This window comes from Conger conger, chromosome 14 (assembly GCF_963514075.1).
Source record: "Conger conger chromosome 14, fConCon1.1, whole genome shotgun sequence".
In the NCBI taxonomy this organism is placed as follows: domain Eukaryota; kingdom Metazoa; phylum Chordata; class Actinopteri; order Anguilliformes; family Congridae; genus Conger; species Conger conger.
Window position 1 is genome coordinate 19,466,573 of NC_083773.1, and position 25,493 is coordinate 19,492,065.

Genomic DNA, 25,493 nt, shown 5'->3' on the forward strand with positions numbered 1-25,493 from the left:
ATGTTATGCTATACAATAATGTATAAGCCTGTTAGATATGTCAGGCAGTATTTAAATATGAATCTGAGCCAAAATGCACAAAGGCCTCATTGGATAGATGCCCCATCTACTGTAAGGCAGGCTGATAAACACTGGCTTGACCAACCAAGTGGTTTCCAGGGCTTATTTGTTCATTTTTTCCACATTTTCTTATATGTGGAAATATGTGGATGGTCTAATGTTCTAATGAACATTCAGCCTTCCATCTTCAGAACAAACAGTACAGGCACAGGAACAAACAGTATATTATGAAGATGTTCTGTACTGTAACCTGCCTCGGTTGCAAATGATTTCCTTCAGGAGATCAGAGGGAAGTCATTTGAGAAGTGGGCTGACATTACATTACATTGTGTACTGCCAGTGGTTCCTCACACTCGTAATGCTGGGGCAGGGGTAGGGAGCAAACAACACCACTCGCATCACCATGAGCTGGCTAAGTGAATTTGTGGGTAAGATTTACGCAGTCCTATTTAACATAGAGATTTAAAAACCACTTAGACATTATAGAAAGAATGTGGTACAGACGGCACTTACTCTTAACAATGTGTATTTATAACCGAAAGTGCAAGTGTACTAAATTTCAATATATATGTGTCTTCTAAGGTCTTAATCTTCTGCTTCAGGTCGGTAAGTGGCTACACTCTATTACCAAATGCATTTTGACAGAATGTGGTTGTAAAGTGGTGAAAGTTGTTTATCTCACTCAAATGTGACAAAAGGTGTGCAAATGTGTTTGATATTTGACAACTGTTTGGTCTGGTTAGTGTTTTATCATAATTATTTGATTCTGGAATTCCACTAAGATAAAAAAAAATAAGATTTATGATGAGCAGTGGTGGTTTGAAGATCTCTAGCTGGAAATGAATGTTCCTTTTAGTAGTGGAGTAAGTGTTCCAAAATGGCACACACAACTATGAGGCCACTCTCTCTTAAAACTAATTTGTCAACTAGTGTTCTACTAAAATGATATGTTCAGAATGTCCAGGGAACACTAAGACCAGATAATGGTTCAACTTATTAGCAGCACAGCTGTTGTCAGTTAACCCGTAAAATCCTCTTACAGATTTCTTCTCTGCTTTTTCAGCAGCTGCTACCAGGCTAGTGTGCTACTTCACCAACTGGTCGCAATACAGACCCAGCCCAGGGATGTACCTGCCTCGAAACGTGGACCCACACCTCTGCACCCACATAATCTATGCCTTCGCTGGCATCAATTATGCCAACGAGCTGGTCACCCAGGAATGGAATGACAACACATCGCATGCCTCCTTCAATGCTTTGAAGACCAAGTATGAAAACCTTACTTCATGTAGTAACAAGACTACAGACACAAAATCATGAATTATATATTCTCTAATTTGCATTACATTTTTCATTTCTTTGGCATATTCATTTCCTGAATGTAATGCTTGTCTGGGCACTGGACAATATGTACTTGGCAGAGTATGTGACACAGTAATATTTTAAAATGTCAAATCTACAATGGTTTCATAATGGCCATCTACAGCTGTTCTCTTGTAAAATATGTATTACTAGTTACCTCACAAGTACCATCACTCAGTTTCCCTGAAAACATGAATAAATGTTTGAAAAAGGGACCCCAGGAACAATGTACAATATTATAGTACAATGTACAATGTACAATGGACACACCAACTTCATGGTAATTTATAAGTGCTATTGAACTATGGACTTTATCAAAAGAATAATTAATTTATTACATGTCTATCTGCAGAAATCCACAGCTGAAAACATCGCTGGCAGTGCGAGGAGGGAACACCGGCGATACTCAGTAAGTTGATTTCATTTCTCTACTTAGTACAGCCCTCCCTCTAGTGGCAGAAGAGAGAAATAGCACCTACAAGGAAGTACGATAAGCTTACATTAATTGCCATTAACTAGTGGGGTCCAGACCACTAGTGAAAATGCCTTTATCTTGCAATATTTTCTAATTTAATACAAACTTTTTCATTACAAATGAAATTATCAGCATAAAAAAGTGAAAAGTTCAATCTTTGGAAAGTTTACACAATTTTCTGAATTTCTTAGCATTTGGTATGTCCACCTTCTTCTTTAATGGCAAAATGCACTCAAGCTGTCTTGGACTCTACAAATTTGTGCAAAACCTGACAATCCATGTTATCCCAGAATTATTTGATAATATTCCAAAGAGCATATTGTCATGTTACTGAATGCTTGGCATTTGTCAGTCTTCAAGTGTCAGGTAAGTAAGTTGAGGTCAGGTAATTATGGATTGTGCAGCACTCCTTGCTATTATTTGGTCTTCAAGTAGTTGTTGCAAAGCTTTGGAGTAACTTTAATTTGTTTTACATTTTTCAAAATCCAAGAACTTTCTGGATTACATGACAATCCCAAAATCCCAGATTTCCAATGTGCTCTCAGACTTCTGGACCAAACTGTAATTGTTAGCAAACTAACTACTGAGAAGTCTGAACAGTTAAAAACATTTTTTTTAATACATTTTGTTAATGTATTTGTACATCATTAATTCATGCAAAGAACTACATTAGTAAATGTCAATTCATATTGGAATGAAAAAAGAAAAATGTATTTGATAATGGTCAAGTCATTATTAAGTTTATCCAATGGTTTCATACATCATGAATGCATGATTAACAACTACATAAGCTTATACCAATTCATGTTGCTATAAATATTGTATATCCTCCTGAGTAAAAGTAAAAACAAATCCAGTCCCTTGCTGTGTAGGTTTCACCATAGTTTGGGATCAGAGACACCCTACTTCAAGTGAAAAGAGTACAAAAATATAAATGTATATCCACAAATAAATACATTTTGTCCTCAATTTGTGAATACAATTATATGTCAAATAATTCATAGAAAACGTACCCAAAAATCTCTGAACCCTCCCCTCCCCTCCCTGAGGTTCTCCATCATGGTGTCCTCACCAGTCAACCGGCAGAGGTTCATCCAGTCATCCATCAGTTTCCTGCGAACACGCCATTTTGATGGGCTGGACCTAAACTGGGAGTACCCTGGGTCTCAAGAGAGCCCCCCAGAGGACAAGCAGAAATTCACTCTCCTGTGCAAGGTGAGCCTGGCCAAATGGGCAAAATGGGCTGCTTTTTTGAAGCTCACTTCCTGGTCTTGTTGAGAGACATTGCTCACCATTACCAGTGCGGTTGGCTCCGGTACAGGTCCTTCAACCACCCATTTCAATGTCAATGGTACCAACACAGTAAATAAAAAAAGTGTACATGCTTTTTGAAGCAGACGAGATTGGTGTTTTGTTTTTTTTTAATAGTGACATTTACTGTATTTTATCTGAATTACACTAGAATCCTGTAATACAGTAGTTATAAATCTGGGGACAAATTTGGCAAGTTGTCAACTCAGTCTGTCCTTTCCCCTAGACTGCACTCTGTTTGAGCATTATGCCAAAGACAGTAAAAAAAGTACATAAAGTTTGCGCTGACTTCGGCTCTTCATTCTCCTCCAAAGGCTTGACTGATATGACTCGCCACAGATTATTAAAAATCTCATTTTAATTCTCATTTAAATCTAATTTAATTGCCAACTCTCAAAGGTTATATGGTGTTTAATCACAAAGCTTGGACAGTTGACGGCACATAGGAGCATATGTGGCATTACTTTATAAGGTTCTCACAACCGAGTGACATTTGCCTTAGCGCCATTACACAACACCAAGACTGGATGGATAACTTGACCTATAAAGATCAGTGAATTAGCCGGCAGCATACTGACCAGCAGCAATGTACTGCCTTGCTAATTTATTTTGTCTATTCATGCACTCTCAGGAGCTCATGGAAGCTTATGAGGCAGAGAGCAGAGCCAATGGACGCCCCAGGCTGATGGTCACAGCAGCAGTGGCTGCTGGGAAAGGAGAAATTGACACCAGTTATGAAGTTGCCAAGCTCTCAAAGTAAGTCGAAAGTTTGTGGCAACTTTTAAGTTATGCAATTATCATAATTTGTGGACTAGATAACATACTGCAGTATTCCACAGTGGACTCCTCAATAGTTCCAGTGCTGCATGGGTGCACTTAGTATCCTCTTATGAGGCTAATGGTGGGTTTGATACCCAGAGTTCCTCTGGAACTAATGCTGCATAAATTCCTCCTGACGATACCTCTGACCCCCAATAGCCTTAAGTTATTTTTACTAAGAGAGAGATTCCTCTAATTGGCAGTAGCCATGCTTGGTGGTAAATTCGAAGGCCAAGAACTGCTGGTTTCCCAAGCTCTTTTATATCCGAGATTCAGGCGAGACAGTCAGTAGCATTAATTACCCAGGAGAAAGGAAAACCACTTCTGATAATCTCAGAGCTGGTGATCCCTAATTTACATGTTTGCACGATGTGTGACCTATTTGTCCAATATTGCTTTGTGTACTGGTCCTGTGATCTGAAGAGAAAATGAGGAAGAAGAAAAGTCATGAAAGAAATGAAAGAACCTACTAGAACTGGGAATTCTGTGGGAGTGATATGGCGGCATTCTTCTACAAGAAGGTCAATCGATTCATAGATTGTTGATGGAGATAGACTATTGTCTCACACTCAGACACTGTTAAAGAATCTCCCATACATGTGTGATCGAGTTCAGATCTGGTGACCGAGAAAGTCATTACATTGGAATTACATCATTGTCATTATCATCACATTATCAAGGATGACTGCATGTTCTAATTGGATAAGGGACATTGCCATCTTGGAAAACATTATGTTACATTATATATATTTTGGCAGACACTTTTATTGAAAGCAATGTACTATATGTGCATACTGATGGTCATTGGATCAACTACAGAACACAGGTCAAATAAGGTACTATTCTCATGAAATATTAGTTATACATAGCCATGAACATCAAGTCTAGTTCAAACAGTTAGCATAGACAAAGTCAGGAAGGTTATGACATGTCATACCTATAAGTGAAGCATGATACAGTATGTTAAAGAGCTACAACATACAAGATACCAGTTCAACATAAAGTGCTAGAAGATCGAGATACAAGTGATACATGTGATTGAAACTAGATAGGGGCTAACCCTGCAGTAGTACTGTTAGAGTTTGTCAAGGAAGACAAGACAGACCTTCTGGCAGGAAACAAATAACACACCTTTGGATGAAGATGATCACTCAGAATTAATATTGACATCGCCCTCAACACAATTCCAATTCCGTTCACACTCTTGGTATCAAGAAATTTGACCTGAAGAATTCTTGAGCTGCATGCCACATGCTGAGATCTTAGAATAAGGTTTTAACTGACATTTTTGTCAAACACAAATTAGTGTCATAAATATGTTGTTTATGGGGCAATTTGAAATTGTAGTTAATTGTATTTGATTTTGATATTGTACATTCAGAGTACCTTTAGGGTATCTCTCACTTTTCAACTCTGAAGAACTGCCCCGCATTTCTCTTCTGCTGTGTTAGGACGTGAAAGCTTTGAAGCTCAGTATCTCAAAATTTACTCTTAAATATAGAATGCAGATGGAACCTTATAATTCCAAGATCACAGTGTACACTCATCCATTTGTCAAGAACACGTGAGGGATGATTTGTGTGACTATATCACATTCCTACAACTGCTCAGTGGCCCACTAGCCATGCTAGAGGTAATTATTGGCAACTAGGCCTGTCCAGCATTGATGTTATCATTGTGTACCTGATAGATATGAAATTATGATATGTTTTTTATCTGACAGATTGAATGATCTCCCCTTGTCTAGGGTACTCTGGTTTCCTCCTACAGTCCAAAGACATGCAGGCTAGGCTAATTGGAGACTCTAAATTGCCCAGTGTGTGTGAGAGTGAATGGCCTGTGTATCCTGTAATGGATTGGCAAACTGTCCAGGGTGTATTCCTGCCTCTTGCCCAATACATGCTGGGATATGACCCAGTCCCATGACCCTGACCAGGAATCAGTGTGTTAGATAATGGATAGATGGATGTTTATCAGACAGGCTTAACATTCTAATATAAAAAAACAACTGAGAATAATCTCTTAGGAATAAATTTGTTTCGCTTAGGTACCTGGACTTCATCAATGTGATGACCTTTAATTTCCATGGAAGCTTGGAGAACTTCACGGGACACCATAGTCCCTTGTACCAGGGTTCAGAGGACCACGAACACTTCACCAATTCCAATGCAGTAAGGGCAGAGCACGAGAAAGGTCCAAATGTCTTCAGCTTCATCCTCTAATATGTGCCCTTACATGCCTTATTTTCTTCTTCACCCCCAGGACTTTGCCATGAAGTACTGGAGGGATCGAGGTGCCCCAGCGGAGAAACTTCACATGGGCTTCGGAACATTTGGCCGTTCCTTCACTCTGGCTTCATCTGACCAAGGTCCCGGGGCTCCAGCAAAGAGTTCAGCCTCTGCTGGGCCCTACATCCAAGAGATGGGCTTCTGGTCTTATTATGAGGTGAGCAGGCATTTAAAAAGTAATTACACTCACTGATTCAGCGGACAATATGATATGTCAGCTTTTTTTTTTTTTAAGTCTAATTTCAATGGCTGTTGTGTCCAATCATATGAAAGAGGAAATAGCATGTATAAGGCATAATGAGCATAGCTTCTGTTGATTTAAGGTAGTCCTAACATAGAGTTGGACAATGACCAAAAAATGATGACTAGAGCTGCTTGCATTCGGTGTGGTATGCAGCAACATGTTTCAACAAATCTGGTATTCTATACCCAGCAATCTAATGCTGAAACACAGAAGGTACATTGTATGATATGTTGTAATGACAAAGCCTTAGTGTTTGAGACTACGGTGGTCTTTTCAAAGCTGAGGGGGAAGCTCATCTTTTGGGATATATTATATTTATGAGAAGTACTGTTTTCTTTTTTCTCAGATCTGCTCTTTTATCCGAGGCGCTACTATCCAGTGGATTGAGGAGCAACAGGTCCCTTATGCTGTCAAAGGGGATGAGTGGGTGGGGTTTGACAACCGCAGGAGCTTTGCGGCCAAGGTAGATCACACATATTGGGAATCAGAGGTCACAAGACCTCCATCAATGAAGCCACATCATGAGCTGCACATAGATTTGTCTGTCACCCATTTCTGTACCTTTTTCATTCTTCCAGGCCCGGTATTTGAAAAAAAATAATTTTGGTGGGGCCTTCGTCTGGGCGTTGGATATGGACGATTTTGAGGGTCAGTTCTGTGGCCAGGGAAGATACCCTCTGATCAGCCACTTGCGGACTTTATTGGAGATTGGTAAGCCCCCTACATAGGTTCCTGGTTTTATGATTGCTAGCTTTAACAGTATCACACACACATAACTATATGTATTCTATATGGCTATTTCCTGTAAATTGTCTCTGTATACCACTCCAATGGTGTCTGTAGCAGGGGACGTCACAAATCCTTGCTAAATGGCTCAGTCACAATCAGGCGATCTTCCAACTCTTTGTTATGTATGACCGGACTATACTTAAGCACTCCATACACTAAAGTCCTTAGAGATTTTCTCAGAACAGACTGCCCGAAGGTTCTGGGACTGTCTTTCCCTTGTGCATTGTAATAAACCAAAAAATCTCTTGAGAGAAATTTCCCACAAAATATCCAAACACTCTGAAAAGTCACAGCTGTATAGCATAACCCCATAGGACAGAAAACCTAAAATGTACATGTTTGTCCTGTTTGGCCTTTCTTGCTGCAACGACAGACAGTGGCCAAATAATCCCCCACTGAGTGATTGGATTCATGAATAAGATGCACCTGCTTTTCTCCTGAAAGAAAATATTGCATATACAAGACCATCAAAAATGTAAAGTCAATTTCTATTACAGTGCACAAATACTGTACTTTGACTACACAGCATTCACGAGACCTTTATTTCCATCAGCTTAAAGTGTTCAATAGGATGGATGATTATTAATGACATATTTATCTTTCCAGAGCACCTGCCTTTAACATCACCCAGGACAACAACATCTGTCATGACCACAACTACCACCTCAACCACGACTGAAACCTCACTTATGACTCAGAGCTCCTCCAAGGGCATACAGCGGCCAAGCAGATGTATCCAGGGCACGGACGCAACTGTCAGTCCTGGTGGTTCTTTCTGCACTGGAAAACTTGATGGACTGTACCCTAAACCTGATGAGCCCACATCTTTTTACTTGTGTGGCCATGGGATGAAAAATGTTACAGTCTGTCCAACTTACAAAGCATACGCAAGTGATGAAGGACACTGGTCCTCAAGGGCCAGGGTTTCGTTGGTTTTCGGGATAACTTTCCTCCTACAACTAATGAACTCCTGGAATAACAGGTGATTTATGTCCTCGTTCAATCTTTTTGCTGAATTTAAGTAGATAACTTCAAATGGATTGATGAAAAAAACTAAAACCCCTTTAGTTGGATTTTGGGGTAAAAAGACAAAGGGTTGAGCAGCTTCAGGAAAAGGTTGCAGGGGGCATCTTATGCATCAGGGATTTCAAATAATTTATCTCTAAGTATCACAGATCTCCACAGAGGACCACAGTTATTCTGGCTAATCAAGCTTGACTGGCAACTGGAAGAGGTCAGGGCAAAGGATGCAAATGCCCCTTGGCCACCATTTTAAAGTTGTAAATTTTATACATTACCTAGCTGATCTTCAAATGTCAAGAATTGCTTCAAACTGAAGCTTTTAGCTGTGAATGAATGTGAATTGACACAAAATACCCTGTTTAATGTGTATTATAGGATTATTTACACTTTTATGGCCAAACAAGGTCAGAAACTGACATTTCTCATAAAGTTCTCATAAAATAGATTCTTTAATTTTCCATAATATGCATATTTTTGAATATTACAAATGAAACCTTAAGAAAGAGGTGATATTTTGTATTGATTTATTGGTTAATGTATAGCTGGAGACAGTGAAATCCAAATGTTCAAAGTGAAATCGTCTGCTACTCTACCTACCTGTGTTATTGCCAGCTACTCAAATGCATGATGCAGCTATGTAGAACTCCTAGAGTGGTTCTACTCAGACTAACTGTCCACTCCAAGAAAGATACTTTCCACCGTTTAAATGGGATAAAATCAGTTTGTATGTTCAATTCAATCTGAATATAAGTTGATCATAGACATTGCAATTGCCCCTATGGATCGTTCTTAATCACGTGACAATTTCCTTGGCAATGACGTGTTGGAGGACAAGCATCAATAGTAACCCATTCATTTTTGTGGTCGAACATAGGCCTAAAAAAACTAGGCCAAGATGAGACAGCCAACTAGCTACAATGCCAAGTGGAAGTCGGTAACAGTGAGGAGATAACGTTTTCATCATTGATTATCCACTCATCTTAGTAATGACTTTACGTCCAAAAGAGTTATGATATAACTAGTTAGGAATCATGTTATTTTAATAAATCACACAATGTATTTGGTGATTTTGTTGTAAAGCTCCTCGTAGCTCGCTAGTTTGGACTTTACACTTGGTAAAACTGGTCCTTGGGATTTTTCAGCTCGCTGGCTCATGCGAGTTTGAATGAGAGGAAGTTTCATGATAGAACGCATTAACAGTAAACTTACCAGTGACAAAGTGAACTGAACAAACTTGTATGCATTTCATTTTTTCTGGTGTCAGATTTTTTTCTTGCCTACTTAAACTGTAAATCCACCCTGCTGAAAAAAAACTGCTCAAAGTAGATTTTGAAACTAGGTTTCAGACTAGCTCCCAGCTCAACATAATTTAGGCAGTTGGCTAGTTCATACCAGCTCCCAGCTTGACATGGTTTGACCAAGCTATGTTTTGAAACAGCTGGTTGCTGGTTGCCTCACAGCAAGGAGGTCCTGGGTTCGAATCCCTGTCGGCCGGGGCCTCTCTGTGCGGAGTTTGCATGTTCTCCCCGTGTCTGCGTGGGTTTCCTCCGGGTACTCCGGTTTCCTCCCACAGTCCAAAGACATGCACGTTAGGCTGATTGGAGAGTCTAAATTGCCCGTAGGTATGAGTGTGTGAGTGAATGGTGTGTGTGCCCTGTGATGGACTGGCGACCTGTCCAGGGTGTATTCCTGCCTTTCGCCCAATGAATGCTGGGATAGGCTCCAGCCCCCCTGCGACCCTGATCAGGATAAGCGGGTTCAGATAATGGATGGATGGATGGATGGTTGCTGGTTACCAGCTCAGACAAGCTACCCAGCTACACCAGCTTTATGACCAGCTTGGCCATGCAGGTTGACCAGCTCATACCCGGCTGGACCATCTTATGAACAGCTCAATTTTCAAGCTGGTCAAGCTGGCAGTGCTGTATTTTACACCAGGGCACTGTGCTCTTCTTTCTGTTGACAATCATCACTTTTCTTCTCCCTGGTAGGTAGTGAATAGTCTTTGGCAAACAAAAAAATGACTTGTCTCTCTAGCAATCAGCTCGATTTGAGCAACCATAAACTGTGTGGAAATTAACCATAATGAATCTGTGTCATTGGTGTATTTGTATGCTTTCTGGTTGACCTGAGATTTAAAAAACAATATTTTTGCCAGAAAAATACATTTGGTTGTATGGGCAGGTTGTCCTCCGACATAGCAGATAAGTAAAGGTCACATGGTTTGCGACGTGTATTAAGAACGATCCGAAATTAAAATTTTACGTTTTTTTTAGTTGTCTGTATCCCGACCACAGTCTATTAAATCAGGCCGCCATTTTCGATCGGGTGAGTTTACGCCATGGAGACAGTTTCCGTTTATCAGTACCATGTATCCCTATGGGAGCTGCTCAATAGCGCATGAAGCCAGTTCATGGAGGCTGCCATGTTTGGTTTAGGCACATGCGCACTAGGTGCATGCGCACTAGATACCATAAGGGAAAATATACGTTATGTTCTTGTTTACGGCTAAGAATAATAATGTTTTTTCTTACATTTAAAAATACCGTCAAAAATAGCATAAGATCGTCCAGGTAAATGTATAGTTTTGAATGTACTTCGATTACCTGGTTTACGCCTATCAAACAGCCTCTCTCTCTCTCTCTCTCTCTCTCTCTCTCTCTCTCTCTCTCTCTCTCTCTCTCTCTCTCTCTCTCTCTCTCTCTCTCTCTCTCTCTCTCTCTCTCTCTCTCTCTCTCTCTCTCTCTCTCTCTCTCTCTCTCTCTCTCTCTCTCTCTCTCTCTCTCTCTCTCGCACACACGCATCTGCCTGGGCTGACGCCATCTTGTAAAATTCAGAACAGAAAGAAGTTGCTAGCTAGCTGGCTAGTAAGAGGACTGGAGAGGAACGACCTGTGTGTTCTCTTGTGGGAGAACGAATATTTGCACACTTGCTTAAGTAATTCTGGTAACTAAATCGTTATTTTATTTTGTTAAATACAGTGAAATCATTTTATCTATCGTATTTCGAGTGTTTAAACCCGTAAATACTAATCACGTTATGTAATGCTATTCTATAGCTAACATTTCCTAGGCCAGAAAAGCCCTTCAAAAGAACGTTTCGTCTGTAGCTAGCTCGATCGTTAATCGACAATGTTTAACTTTTTGATAATTATATTTATCTACGTTCGCTAAATACGCAGTCGAATATCAAGTAAGCGAACTAGTTCGCGAGTTGGCTACAGCTTCTACTTTCTATTTTTGTAACTAGCTAACATTAGCTAACCGACTAGCTAACTATAGCTAACGTTGTCGGAGTTAATACAGTAATTAACTAGCTTGCCAATGTTCAGGAAATCAGTGGTGAAAGTAACAAAAGTGAATAGCTCGTATTTGTTAGCTAGCTTGTCATCTCAGACAGTTTCTTATTTGATTAACGTTACAGTACAGTAACGTTAAATTAATGTTAGCTACTGCGGTTGTTGAAAAACGCACAACTAGCTACTCTCAGTAGCTAATTCCTGGTACACCGTTCCATTTATTTACGTGGGTTGGGTATCTGTGATCTGATGTTTTTGTTTTAAGCTTGCTATCGTTGGTAGATACAGGCAGGTGACAAATTAAGAAGGAAAAACCTTAAAAGTGATGTCTGCGTTTAGATCCGTGGGAAGTTGCGGTCGGACCGCACGGTGTCGTGACCGTGATGCTCGAGCATTTGTGCGATACGTAAGGATAAACTATTCCTCAGGTAACGATAAATGTCAATGTCAATGCGGGACGTGATCAGACTCATCAGGAACAGTCCGTCGGCAACTGAATAGAGAGGGCTATTATTACATTTCGTGTATTTAGCTATCTAAAATACGCGCATACCAAAGGTAGTAATAACTACAGAAAACTGGTCGGATAAGGTACAATTTGCATGAAGAATCAGTCACCTACAGCCATGCACATCAAGTCTACTTCGCAAGGTAAAACACAGGCTAAGTCAGTCGGTGCAGTATGTCAAACTAGCAAAGCATGATAAATAAATATAGTACCACGATGGATACAAATTCAACGCAAGAGTGCTAGATAAAGATGCAAAGTACAACAAGAAGGGGCAAAAAGAAGAGAGAAGTGGTACTAGCTTAGGGGGGAGTCATGCAGAGTAGTGTTCCAGCTGGTCAACATAATGTCAGATGAGGTGTCGGTGGAAAATGGGCTGTGACTGAGAAGTTACTTGAGGAATGGGGAACTGTCATTCTACCACTAGGGAGCTAGTGTGGAGAAGCTCCATGGTCGGGACGTGCAAAAACCACTGACCCGGCAGAGTAGTCGGGCTGGTGTGGAGGGTTGAATAATGTCCTGTGGGTTGGAAGGGAGCTGCAATGTAGGCCAGAGTCAGAACTTTGCAGCAACTAGCAGCCAGTGGAGTGACCTCAGCGGGGGTGTAGCGTGGGGCAACTTTGGAAGATTGAATTTACCGAATCTATGACAAAGCACATGGAAGCTGTTCTCGTTGCTTGTGGTGGCCCAACACCTTACCTTGGTTTTTCCTTTAATTTGTCACCTGTCTGTGGCTTAGTTACAATATCCTAGAATCCTTTTACTTTGTTTACTCAGTTGCACTAAACAATAAAATATATTTTCCTCATTCCTCTATCATTATATATTTGTCACACTGAATATTTGTCACGTTGAATTACTTAAAGATCTTTAGACAAAATCAAATATTCGGTCATTTGGAGTGGCCTAGTCAAAGTTCTGACTTGAATCCAATAAGGATGCTGTGGCAGGAACTGAAACAAGCAGTTCTGCTAATGGTTTTACCCCCAGCAATGTGAAAGGCTGATATCATATTAGAGAAAGCTTTGGTTGCAGTTATTGCTACTAGAAGTGGTCCAACCAGTAAAGGTGAAAATTATGTTTTCACATTGGTGTTTTGTAACATTGTAGTAAATTACATTAAATTAAGTGAAGTAATTGGATCAAATGTGTTTTGTTTCTCCAGTTCCCTTTGTCCAATATTACATTTTGTATAAAGATTTTAAACCATTCAGTGTCACAAATATGCAGTAATAGAGGAAATCAGGAATGGGGTAAATGCTTTTTCACAGCACTGTACCTACTGTTCTGTAGTTCTTGGGTGTTATCAGCAAATTGTCAAATGCTGACTTTCTGTTTAATGGGGAGGGTAATTTGTACTAGGTCTTTTGAAATGGGTTCTGCTCATGACCCATCCCAGTATTAGGAAAACATAGCAATATTAGTTTACACTCCAAAATGTAGCAAATTGTTTTACTGCGTTGTTATTTTAACAATGTTGCTGTATTTTCAAGCCGTTGTTCATGTCTAAACGACATCAGTGTGGCTTTGCAAGATGAGCCCCTGCTGCAGCCGAATGACAGCACAGTAAAATCAATACCGTGCTCCGTTTTAAAAATGCCGTCCAAATCCAACCAATTTCTAATGTTTGTCTTGGTGAAACTTTCTCATTGCACTTTCACACAGTGCCAAACAATTGGGTGTGGGACATAGGAACTGTTGTCCCGTTTGTCTGCAAGGTAGTATTTGTGTTGCCATCATTTTAAATGTTGGGGAGGTGTTTTTCCTTTTTTTTTTCCTACATGTAGGTTAAGAAGCAGCGACTTTCCCATGCCCGAAGATTTGTGGATTCAGATAGAATTTATGTAAAAAGGAGAGAAAAAAAAATAGATGCCCAGAGGAAGGCTTTTTTTCACCTTTTTGGTTCTTTTCTTTGGTCCCAGAAGCGCATCCAGCTTCAACCTTTCCCATAGTTATCTCCCCAGTACAAGAAGAAAGTGAAGATCTTTTTTTTTTTCCTCCACTTCCATTTTTTTTTTTTCATGCCCCAAATTTTTTCCCCATTGGCTGTCTTCTGCCATTACATCCATAGTGAAGAGATTTCTACACCCACCCCCCCACTCCCATTAATAAAAAAAAATTAATAAAAAAGGAATAAAAAGGACTCTTGACCACACCCATCGGCATCTAGTGATTGACAGGCTGAGGGTGAAAGGAACAGCCAAGCTGTTCAGAGAAGGGAGTCTCTTTACGGGCCTTTCTCTCTTAACTCACGGACTGAGTCTTCCTTCAGGACCCCCCCCCCCCAAGGAGGTACCAACGAAGTGCAGCACGAGAAGGGGGATCCCTGCTCCACCGCTCCAGGTGAACACAGCACCCCGAAATATCCCCACCCCACCCCCAGTTTACACTGAGGCACACCGAGCGTCACTACCTCAATGCCAATCAGAAAGGTGCCCTTGCAGGCGTGACCTGTCGAGCGCACTGCAGCTCGTAGTGCTTGGCCTGCTTTCGTCATCGTCGTCGTCATGTTTGATTGGATAGGCTTCGTATTGGGCCTGTCAGTCAGCCGTATCCTCGGAGACGCACCGCTGTAATTTAACGCACCTGTCCTACCACAAGCAGAGAAGCTCCTGTGGAACTAAAGGTCGTTGACCCAGGAAGACTTTGGCCCGGAATTCGGTTGGACCTGCTGCAAAAGAACCCCCTCTCTTCTTCAGCTCCACTATGACTAACCATGGGGATGACTGCTACTTCTTCTACTACTCCACCTGTGCCAAGGTAACTTCAGAGCACTGCTGCTTAATATTGCAAACCCGCATTACAAATACTTTTTAGTATTGTGTTCCTTTCAGGGACGCGTCAAATACACATTCTGATGTAGCCTAGTGGACTTACAGGCTCATTCCGGGACCCACCTCATACACCTGTGACCCATTTTGGGTCCAGACCAGTGGTTTAAGAAATGCCGTTCAGATTCAGGTCTATCCAAGGTAATTTCTGTATCTGATTTTACACCCCAGGATTAAAATAAAATTCAGTGTGCCATCAAAAAGCGGTTGTTTGTCCCTCAAGCCCAGGAAACCTGTTCAGCCATGAGTGGGAAAATTGTGCAGAAAATACATCTGGAGAGTAAACTGCTGGAATGAATGTTTGTGTAGTGACGGGGGTAATTTTGCTTTCCTGCCTTGTTTCCCTAACGATGAGCGGTTTGTGTTTCCAGGGCGACAGCTGCCCTTTCCGTCACTGCGAGGCAGCCATGGGCAGTGAGACTGTGTGCAACCTCTGGCAGGAGAACCGCTGCTTTCGCAAGGTCTGCAAGTTTCGGCACATGGAGATTAAGGTAAGGCCCGAAGCCTCATTTCTGCACACGTGCTCCTGGCTGCACAGACCACGCTCAGTTACATAATCAAATTTAAATACTTTTCTGTGCTCGATTGGTCTTGCCTGGTGCAATTGAGCCAATCAAGAGGACCGGCAGGCGGGTTTTGCAAGTATTTCATAGGTTCCAATACACCAGACAAACTCAGAAAAGTATTTGAATCCCAAGCAGTTTGACTCTGGTCTGTGGTGGTGATTGGGGATGGATACACGTGACCTTTCTCTTTTTCTTCCCAACGCACAGAAAAAGCGAAACGCGATCGCGTGCTACTGGGAGAACCAGCCTGCTGGCTGCCAGAAGCCCCACTGTGCCTTCCACCACGAGAAGCCTCGCATGATCGACGGGGTCTTCGTCCCTCCTAGCAAAGGTGATTGAGGGCGGAAGGCACGGTCCACCTTCACCTGATGTGTTTTCATGGATGGATGGGCCTCAGAGGACATCCCTTTCCAGAGGCAAAGCCAATCAGCATTCTGCGTTCTCTCTCGCAGCTCCAATCCCGAGGAAGGAGGTAGAGGAGGAGCCAGTTCCCATCCCAGACCCATCCTCCCCGGCCCCCGTGCCCATCGCCAACCCAGCGAACCCACAGCTCCGTGGGGTCATCAAAGCCGAGACGCTGGAGAACGTGCCCAGCCCCACCCACCCCCCGGTGGTCATCAACCCTGCCGATGATGAGGACGAAGATGAGGACGGTAATGCCCCCAACGTCAAGCCGTGTGCTTTTCAAAGCTTGCGTTCAACTGAAAACATTTGTGGCCAGTTTGGCAGACAGATTTAGCCTAAAATGGAGGTTCTCCGTAGAACGATGGAATTTGTCGCAGCCTTAACGTTTCTCTGTGAAACCAGCCCTGCGTAGAGTAGCAGGCAACTGCTACACTACGCAGCATCCATGGGTGAAACTCAGGTTGAACCTGTGTTCAGTATTCTGTGACAGTTCTGGGTTTTGTGTGTGATGGAGGTTGATTAGTGTGAATGACCCTCAAGCTCTCCATTTGTGTCTCCAGATCAGTTTTCGGAGGAAGGGGACGAGAACTCGTCTAGGATGGTGTCGCCTAGGAAACTCCTCTCTAGCCCCAACACAGGTACTAATCCCATCCACACCTACATTCCTTCCAGTTTTTTTTTTTTACGATTTTTCTTTTTATTAAATCACCATACCTTTTTTTTATTTTTTTAAAGATGATTCCTTAAACTTTGGAATAAGAACTCTTGAAGAAATCAGACTGAGGAAAGCACTAAAGGCTAATCTGAAGAAAGCTGGTAATTGTTCTTCAAATCTTTAATCATGCCTGATGATTTTTTTGGTTTCATTTTATTATTTACCTCTAAAGGCCCGGACACACCAAACCGACGGTCGGCTGTCGGCCGTCGGCCGCCGGCGGTGGCGCCCTGTCGGCCGAGTCTTTCCGGTGTGTCCCGCCCGCCGACACTCCGTCGGCGTGTTTTGGAGGGCTCCAACGCCGATTCAACATGTTGAATCGGCGTCGGAGCCCCCGGAGCCGTCGATGAGAGAGAGCTCTCTGATTGGCTGTCCAGCTAGCAAATCAGTGCACGAGAAGAGAAACGGAAGCGACGCCATTCCAAGCCAGTGCCATTCCAAAGTCACTATCACTACCAGACATAATTTTCGATTAGTATTACTAAATAGCTGCAAACTGTTTGTTGTGAGCGAGACAATGGCTGCTTCTAGGTCCAACGCAATGCAAACGCATTCCCCGGTCTTCCGGTTTCCATTTTTTGAAAGACAAATACAGACTACCGCCACCTGCTGGTGTGGAAAGTTATTACCTCTCACGCAGGCGCAGAACGTACGTGCAACTCGGCCGTCGGCGGACCGTCGTTGCGGTGTGTTCGGCACAGCCAACATTAACGACGCGTATCGACGCGAGGCGATCTTTGTCGGCGCTCCGCAGCCGACCGTCGGTTTGGTGTGTCCGGGCCTTAACACTGAGATGGCCAATGAGGGCTGTATGCGTTTCTGGACTCCTGTCCTTAATTACTGAATTAGCCCTGACACTTGCTCCATCTGACATTTTAGCTCCATTTATTGATAAGCGCATGAATGGCAGCTTAATACTATTGTTGTGTTCCTATGTGAAACATTGTTTGGTGATCTAATCTACAAGTGAATCAGTGTTGCTGTTAGCTTATTTATCCCAGGTGTGTTTGCTTGGCCAGTGAAGATTTCTGGCCCCATTGGCATATCTTAAAATCAGTCAAACTCTCACCCTATTGGCAATCTTTTTGTCTTATTTCTATTAAAGAGATGAAGTCTAAATTACTTAACTCATTCACTGTCATGGAATTCTAGAAAACAATCAAGAATGCTGTTAGTCAGGACCTGAATTGCCTGCTCTACCTTCTGCACTGTGTTAAAATGTTCTTTCATCATAAAGGTCAGACCCCCCCCAGCCAATCCCAGGGCTCCGAAGTGACCCTTCCATCTGGGCAGCACAGCAACGGCTCCAGTGGTGAAAAGGAGAACTTCAAATCCTTTATCCGACCTTCCCACTTCACTGCCAGGGATGGTAAGCAGTCAGTGAGGAGACTGTAAATCAGAGGTTCCTGAACTGTGGGTCCCTGATTCAAGGATGGGGGAAAGTAAAAAAAAGAACCCCAAAATATGTTAATGTCGGCTACTATATATTTAACATCACAACAATCAAACTATGTTAAAGCAGTGAGGCAGGAGGTTGTTGTGTACTGCCAATATAGTCAGGGCCTGGGTTAAGAGATGTATACAGCAGTATCTGTGCTGAGGTAGTTTGGGTTAGGGGTTAAAGGTTAAGGGTTAACCCCCACGGTTGTTTGCAGATGCCCCGCTGCTGAATGAGGAGCCGGTGAAACGACGCATCGCTGAGAGGCTGGGAAAGAGGAAGGGAGCCTTGCCTTCAGAGCAGATCTTCATCGTGAAGAAAGGTACTGTGATGGAGAAAGGCCTTTTCCCCCCCCACTCTATATGAGAATAAACCTGGTTTCATTAAAAATGTCACCTGTGCAGCAATGGCAGTAGTAAATTAAAACATAAAAAATATAGAAATTATTTTGCTGACGCCTTTATCAAAAGTTAATTTGACTAAGCAGGGGACAATCCCCCCGGAACAATGTGGGGTTCAGGAGCTTGCTGAAGACCCCAACAGCTGTGCTGATCTTAATTTGGTCTCACCGGGGCTTGAAGCACCAACCTTCCAGGTTCCAGTCATGTACACTAGCCTCATTGGCCGATATAGAAACATTTCAATTTGTGATCAGCGCAACTAGCTGTTTGGCAATGGAATTTCAAAACTTTCGCTTGGGACATTAATGGGTTAATTCAGAGCTGAGAGCTGAGAGTTGTGAGAGCGGAACTTTCCAGATGGATTTCCTGTTGTGAGTTGGCGGTAAGAGGAAACGGTTCTGATTCCCGCAGATCTGCCCGCGGTGAGCGAACTGCCACTCAAACGTTCACTTGCTGAGCGCCTGGGAAGAAAGGTGGAGTCACTGGACGAGGAGGCGGATCCTCTCCCACAGAAAGGTGAGAGGAAAAGGGTGTATTGTAAAAAAAAAAAAAAAAAACTTCTGTCTGTATTAGGCTGGTAAAAAAAACTGCCGTGGCAATACTTTTTGTCTTATTTTGACCCCAAAAAAAGAAGATGATTTTAAGTCTCAATATAAGGCTAAAATGAGGGTTGAGATTTATTTATTTTTTGGGTTTTGCAGTACTGTTAAACTGCATTAACGGTTTTCTGCTCTTGTGTAAATGTACAGCAGTGAGGGACCGACTGGGCCTCCTTGCAGAGCCTGCTGCCCCTGACAACGGTAAGCTTTAGCCTTTTCAATGTTATTTATCATATTAATGTAATTGCATGTCTAATGCTATTTGTAATGACGTCCCTGAATTTACCGCCATTTTGGATCTGTGGAGTTTAAGCCAGTCAAATTGTGTACTTCAGTCTAGTCTCTCTATTGCACTCTGCTCTAAGAATTGCCTGACACCATCGTGTTCTTAGGTTCAGGACAGATAATAGGACTGGAGAGGAAAGGCCCGTGTGTTCTCTTGTGAGATAAATAATATTACACGCTGGTAACCCAGTCGTTATTTGTAATAATGTCGCTGGAAATGTGCGACTGAGTTTCTTGGGTTTCTCTGCCCTAATAGAGACGGAGGTGCAGGCGTCGGGAGAGATCCGGATCAAAACTCTGGAGGAGATCCGACTGGAGAAGTTGGGCAAGTCCCAAGGACAGGGGCCGGTACAGGAGCCCAGTACGGCTGTCACCAAAACCGCCCAAAAAGCCCCCAGCCCCGTGAAGAGGTCCGCCAAGCATCCGGGAGGCGTCCACATAAAGACCTTCTCTGAGCTCCTCCGTGAGAGGAAGAAGAAGCAGGAGGAGGAGGAGGCGGCGGCGAAGCACAAGGAGGAGACTCAGAAGGAGGCGCAGAAGAAGGTGGCTGGGGTGGAGCAGTCCGCAAACGGCCGCGCGGCTGGGGGGAGCGAGGCACATCCACAGGGGGAGGTCCTGGGGAAGGTCCAGGGGAAGAAGACCTCCCTGCCCAGGCCCAGCGAGGTCCGAGTGAAGACCCTGGAGGAGATCCGCAAGGAGAAGGCTGCCCGAATGCTGGCTAAAGAGCAGGAGGCGAAGGTGGAGGAGGAGGAGACCCCTGCGCCTCCCTCTGCCCTCCCTAAGAGGAGGATACTGCGCATTAACAAGGCCCCAGCGGCCGGTAGGTCACTCCTCACCCTGTGTTTTACCTCAGCCCTTTCTCTTCTCAGCGTGTTTTCTGTGACTCTTTGATAGACGGCAGACCCGGGTCAAATACATAATTGTTTTGGATTCACACTTTTCTACACTTTATTGAGCTTGTCTGGTGTATTGGAACCTATGGAAGAACCTCAAGAAGTGCAAACCACGCCATCTGGTTTGCTCAGTTGTGCCAGGCAAAACTAATCCAGCACAGAAAAGCATTTGAATCCAAAGCAATGACATATTTGACCCAGGTCTGACGCAGTGAGATAGCAGTGAGATATCACAGACAGAGTTTCACTTAAGTGTTTGTACACTTGCTTGTACTGGGGTTAACCAGAAGCTTCTAAATTTACAGGAGCAGACGCTGGCAGTAATCCAACCGCTCCGGAGACCAATGAGAAACCAGCTGGTGCCATCGCTGCAGAGGTGAGCTGCTTTCTGTACAGATGTCTCTGTGTTTGTTGCCCATGGGGTTACCTCGTTACTCATGTTCCTTTTTGTTAATTTTAACGATAATGGAGACGGGATAATGTCATCAGTGTGTGTTGTTTTAGGCGTGTTATCTGAAGAGCTGTGTCTGCTTCGTGTTTTTCCTTTTTAATGTCAGTCAGTCAGTCAGGTCATTGTCTGAGAAATAAGGGAGCACTAGGATGTCCCTGTATTTGCTGCACTGAAGGGGGCAGTTTGGTTAACTCGTTCTCCGTCTGCTGTAGAACGGACCTACGAACGGGAGGCGGGACTCACCCGGCGCGGCCGTGAAGGTGAAGACCTTCCAGGAGATCATGGAGGAGAAGAGACTGCGTGCGCAGCAGGGGGAGAAGGCAGAGGCCACGGCAGGGGAAGGAGCATCCTCCATCCCCCCAGAGCCTTCCTCTCCCCCATCTGCTCCCAAAGATGAGCCCCCCTCCAGACCGCTCAGAAAGAGAGCCAGCCCCGCCTCCAATCCCGCAAAAACCGCCACCCAACCCAAGGCCACGGCCGGTCGCCACGGCGACGCCCTCAAACAGAGAGGACCCGATCCCGCCACGCTTGCTGCAGGACCCACCCGGGCAGTGTCCCCCTCCCCCCGTGCGGCAGGTGCCAGCTCTCCCCCCGCCAAGCGGAAAGGACCATCCTCAGAAGGAACTACGCCCCCCAGCCTGGCCCAAGAGGAACCACAGGTGGAGAGGACGCAGGGTCCTGCCCCCAAAAGGGCCCCTGTGCAAACGGCGGAAGCCAAAGGTACCCAAACTTCACCTTCATTTTCTACATCCATTGCTGTGAATGTACCAATGAATAAAGCACTGATCTTATTGTGGCTTCACTCGGGCTTCAACCACCAACCTTCCAGGTCTCAGTGCAACTAGGAACTTGTTGGTCTATAAGCCCCATAAGCACTTGTTTATAATGTTTTTCTGTTGTTTTTTTTCCCCGTCTTGCTTACCCCTTTCAGTGAGGCCCAAGTTAAATGTGAAGCCATCCGTAGTGAAGGCCACCTCCCAGGTGAAGCTGGGTCAGAAACGGAAAGCATTGGAGAGTCATCGTTCTGCTGTTGCTGCGGTCAAGCCTCTCAACAGCACCCCCACTGCAGTGGAGAACCATGCGCAGGAATCACCCTGCAAGCGCGCTGATGTGAAAGCTCCAGAGGTGAGGCTCTGCTTTGTGCCGGCTCCACGGTACCGCATTGAAGATGTTTTGGCTCCAGATTGGGGAGGGAGGATTAGTGGTGTAATTTTGTGTCTTTGTTTGTGTTCCTAGATGGTGGCTCCTTCGGTAAGTGTGGAGGTGGATGCCCAGGTTTGCCCTCTGGCTCCCAGGGTCTCCTCCACAGCCACCAGCAGCCCCTCTGAGGCAGATCTCCACAGAACCGCTGATGCAGAGTACAGACCTGCCACGCCCGAGCCGGTCTTCACGCCCGCTAAAGAGCCTCCTGCTGCTTCACTGAGGTATATTTTCCCACTGAGCTGTCCTAACTCCATGTCTGGGCTGCCAAACCCTGTTCCTAAAGACCTACCATCCTGTAAGTCAGGATCATCAACTCTGGCCCTCATATCCAAAGCCAGCGCTGGTTTTCTTTTCTCCTGGGTAATTGGTGCTGCTTATTGGCCAGACTCCCTTCACTCCTGAGACCCAGGTAAAGGAAGGGTGGAAAACCAGCAGTCCTCAACCCTCAATAACCATGGCTGTAGGATTTAATTTCCCCTAAACCGAATCTGGCCCTGCCTGATTCTACTAATTGGAAGCTTGTGGAGATCTCTAGCTGTTGAATAAGGTGTGCTTTGTTAGGGTTTTAGTGAAAACCTACAGCTCTGTGAATCTCCAGGAACAGGGTTGGGCAGCCCTGCTTTAGGTTGTCCTTATATGCGTGAGTCTTGGTTCATCTGTATTTGTTCCTGCCGTGTCCACCTGCTTTGGTTGGTAAAGTTCCCCTCTGCAGTGATCCTGAGGTAGACGTGCGTGTTTGGACGTGTCGGTTGGTAACGGGCCTCTCTGTGCTTTGAGCAGCTCCCCGGTGGTGAAGACCCCGGTCCAGCCCAAGACTCGGCGCCAGAGCATGACCACGCCCCGGGCCCCGGGCCCCTCCACGTTCGACGACCTGGACGAGCTGATGAACGAGTTCGCCGATGATCCACTGGACGGCGAGATGGAGCTGGACCCCGCCAAGGACGAGGACGACCTCCTGCTGGAGCTCTCTGAGATGATCGACAGCTAGGGGCCAGCGCTGTAGTCTGGGCTTCCTGATCCGACACCTCCTACCACAGAGGAAGAGAATAGGCTTGAACATTGATCCTCTCTCTCTCGCTCTCTCTTAACTTCTGTGCTTGGTAGATGTTCTGGTGCCCCTCCATCAAGGATCAGTGTTGCATAACTGGGATCGTTCCTCTCTTCTTTCTCTATCTGGGGTCTGATTGTGTGTGTAGGCAATTCTTTTTCCATAAAAAAAAAATTATGTAAATGTGATTTTATTTTAACTTTGAGATGTGACACTGCTTTTAATTTTTACCTGTTTGGTCTAGACCGTTGTGTTCATCATTGATTACCTCTCTCAGTGGTTTCTGCGCATTTAACATTTAAATGCAGAGACTTGATGTGTTCCCAGAGGGAATTTTTATAATGTGTATATAAAGAAACAAAAAAAAAACAAAGATTTTCATTTGCTTTGCTTTATCATTCCTCATTTGAAGTGAGGTGTAGAAAGCCACGTTTGGCTGGAATAGAAAGGTGTATGCTCTGCCGTAAGTCGTCATTGGTGTATTCTTTTACCCCTCATCCATTAGTCAGCGGTGAGCAGATGTAATTGACACCTGGTGCAAACCTAGGTAGTTGTATTTCACCGTTCATTTTCTATCACTGAAACTTTAGTCTGAACTTTGGTAACTTTGATGTAATTTTAATGGGTTAAACCTGACCGTTTGTATACTACTTGTGCTGTTATGTATGTATGCTTGAGCCGAATGTGATGAACAGATGAGGTGGTAAAGTCTTGCAGCTCTGCATCATGCCCTCTGTATATTTTGAGCCCCCCCTCCATGAATATTGCCCTTAAATCTTGCTCAGATTTTTTTTCCCCAGTCTGTGACTGTAAATAGTCTTATTTCTTAAATTGAGCATGGCTGTTTCCAACTGAACCTCTATAAAGCTTAAGAGACAATCGATTGGAGAAAAGTCATGTAATGGCACTAGGGTCTGTATCCAATGGGGCAGTTAACAAATCCTGTCGGTTCACAGGTGGGATGGTTTTGTACACACTTGAGCGTATTGTGTGTAACTACAGCACAGTTTTTTCCTTAAACTGAACATTAACGCAGTTTATGTTCAAATTAGATTTTCAGAAGGCCAAATCCATGTTGTATACAGATGCCTTCAAGTGTCAGCTTGATTGAACTCAAAATATGACCTTTGGTTTGAGGTGGAAACATGCCTTAACATTTTTGTCCCCGCTTTTTCAAAATTTTCAAAATCTTTATGAGAGTAAAGCCTGAATTGCATGTATTGCAAGATTATCCATTTGTGAATTAATTCGTCTGCATATTAGTTTGCTTGGCTGTCTTTTCTTTTGAAGTATGAATTTTGATGTGTTTGCTCATAAACAGTTGTGAAAATCTTGGAAAATTTCAGATGTAAACTGCCACTGGGGACCATATTTTAAAGTTGCTATTCATCATTCCCGATCACAGTAAGGTGGTGTAATTTGCATCAAACCTCAGCCTTCATTAAAAACTTACAAAGAATAAAATGAAATAACTGCCTCAGGGAAAGCTGTTCACACCATAATGTCTTGTCACACTGTTATATGTTTGTCATGTTCATGTGACTGCTGGTGGGCGGTTTTTCAAAGTTTATTTTGGAATGTCATACTTTTTTTTTTCTTAACTGTAATGGAGGTAGGATAATGTCATCAGTGTATGTTCTTTTAAGCGTGTTATCTGAAGGCTGCTTCATGTTTTTCCTTTTTAATGTCAGTCAGATCATTGCTTATCTCTGAATAATAAAAAGGTTTATGTACACTGGGATTTTTATTTTATTTTTTATCAAAGGCAAAAGTCCTGAACACCATTTTCAGTTTGGAAATCATTTTAATTATCTTAAGAACACATCTGAATTCTGACCTTTTCGGTTTCTGTTCGGAACCTTGGCATAATATGCTTAGATCTACCTTTAAAGCTTTAAGGGGAGGCACTATAGGTCAAAATGCTTATTTATAGGTCAGTTTTGAGATTATATTTAGCTTTTGCATTATGGTAGTTTCATAAAATATATGAACTTTACAAGTGGTTAATTTCAATGTTTTTATACAACTTGTGTAAAATCAACCAGCAGAAAAAGAATTTCTGAAAGGTATTTCTTTCATGATTCTAACACATGGAAACCAAATTTTGCTCAGTGCTTAACCAGAATAGCTGTGGAATTACACATTTTTATTTATATATATATATATATATATATATATATATATATATATATATATATATAGTCACTTATATTTTATGTAGAAAAATAGCAAAGAATCAGAATTCTTCTAGCATGTGGATGTTTTTATTTAACTTCAAAAAATTTTTTAGCAATAAAACAAAAGCTTGAAAAAACCCTCTAATTCCCCCGCTATAGTCGTTCCGCCACATTGAAATAGATTTCATCCACTGAGACAAAAAAGTGTTTTAACTAATATGTGATTCAGTGTTGTGTTAATTATTCATGGCTAATTTGCATATGTTCCGAAAAAATACATTCTTTTTGACTGGAGGAAGGTTTT

At 43.2% G+C, this 25,493-nt stretch overlaps 2 protein-coding genes across 8 annotated transcripts; both read left to right on the forward strand.

Annotated features, from left to right (window-relative positions):
• Positions 1–463: 463 nt before the first annotated feature.
• Positions 464–14,653, forward strand: LOC133109394 (acidic mammalian chitinase-like). Its single transcript, XM_061218718.1, has 12 exons — positions 464–488; positions 1,103–1,328; positions 1,775–1,831; positions 2,947–3,112; positions 3,840–3,964; positions 6,075–6,198; positions 6,290–6,472; positions 6,906–7,022; positions 7,138–7,270; positions 7,955–8,045; positions 8,106–8,211; positions 14,561–14,653. The coding sequence occupies exons 1-12, from the start codon at positions 464–466 to the stop codon at positions 14,651–14,653; spliced, it is 1,446 nt and encodes a 481-aa protein (XP_061074702.1).
• Positions 11,207–24,745, forward strand: zc3h11a (zinc finger CCCH-type containing 11A). Of its 7 annotated transcripts, XM_061219448.1 has the most exons (18): positions 11,207–11,317; positions 14,450–14,520; positions 14,782–14,937; positions 15,380–15,499; positions 15,782–15,905; positions 16,027–16,227; positions 16,540–16,617; positions 16,715–16,795; positions 17,932–18,063; positions 18,350–18,454; positions 18,945–19,049; positions 19,283–19,333; positions 19,674–20,237; positions 20,616–20,686; positions 20,974–21,481; positions 21,693–21,886; positions 21,998–22,185; positions 22,745–24,745. In XM_061219448.1, exons 3-18 carry the CDS (start codon positions 14,884–14,886, stop codon positions 22,950–22,952), a joined length of 2,784 nt encoding a protein of 927 aa, XP_061075432.1. In that variant the 5' UTR covers positions 11,207–11,317; positions 14,450–14,520; positions 14,782–14,883; the 3' UTR covers positions 22,953–24,745. The 7 variants fall into 7 exon arrangements, with proteins under 7 accessions (XP_061075432.1, XP_061075431.1, XP_061075430.1 ...); XM_061219447.1 differs by having other exon boundaries at positions 14,450–14,937; XM_061219446.1 differs by having other exon boundaries at positions 11,213–14,520; positions 14,779–14,937.
• Positions 24,746–25,493: the final 748 nt, after the last annotated feature.

Bases quoted from the DNA above. Each gene is read 5' to 3' on its own strand.
- zc3h11a (XM_061219447.1), top strand. From the start codon at position 14,884: ATGACTAACCATGGGGATGACTGCTACTTCTTCTACTACTCCACCTGT. The intron at 15,500-15,781 runs GTAAGGCCCGAA...CCCAACGCACAG, and splicing joins TTCGGCACATGGAGATTAAG to AAAAAGCGAAACGCGATCGC. The intron at 15,906-16,026 runs GTGATTGAGGGC...TCTCTCTCGCAG, and splicing joins CTTCGTCCCTCCTAGCAAAG to CTCCAATCCCGAGGAAGGAG.
- LOC133109394 (XM_061218718.1), top strand. From the start codon at position 464: ATGAGCTGGCTAAGTGAATTTGTGG. The intron at 6,199-6,289 runs GTAAGGGCAGAG...CTTCACCCCCAG, and splicing joins ACTTCACCAATTCCAATGCA to GACTTTGCCATGAAGTACTG. The intron at 8,212-14,560 runs GTCTGTCCAACT...CCCCACCCCCAG, and splicing joins ATGGGATGAAAAATGTTACA to TTTACACTGAGGCACACCGA.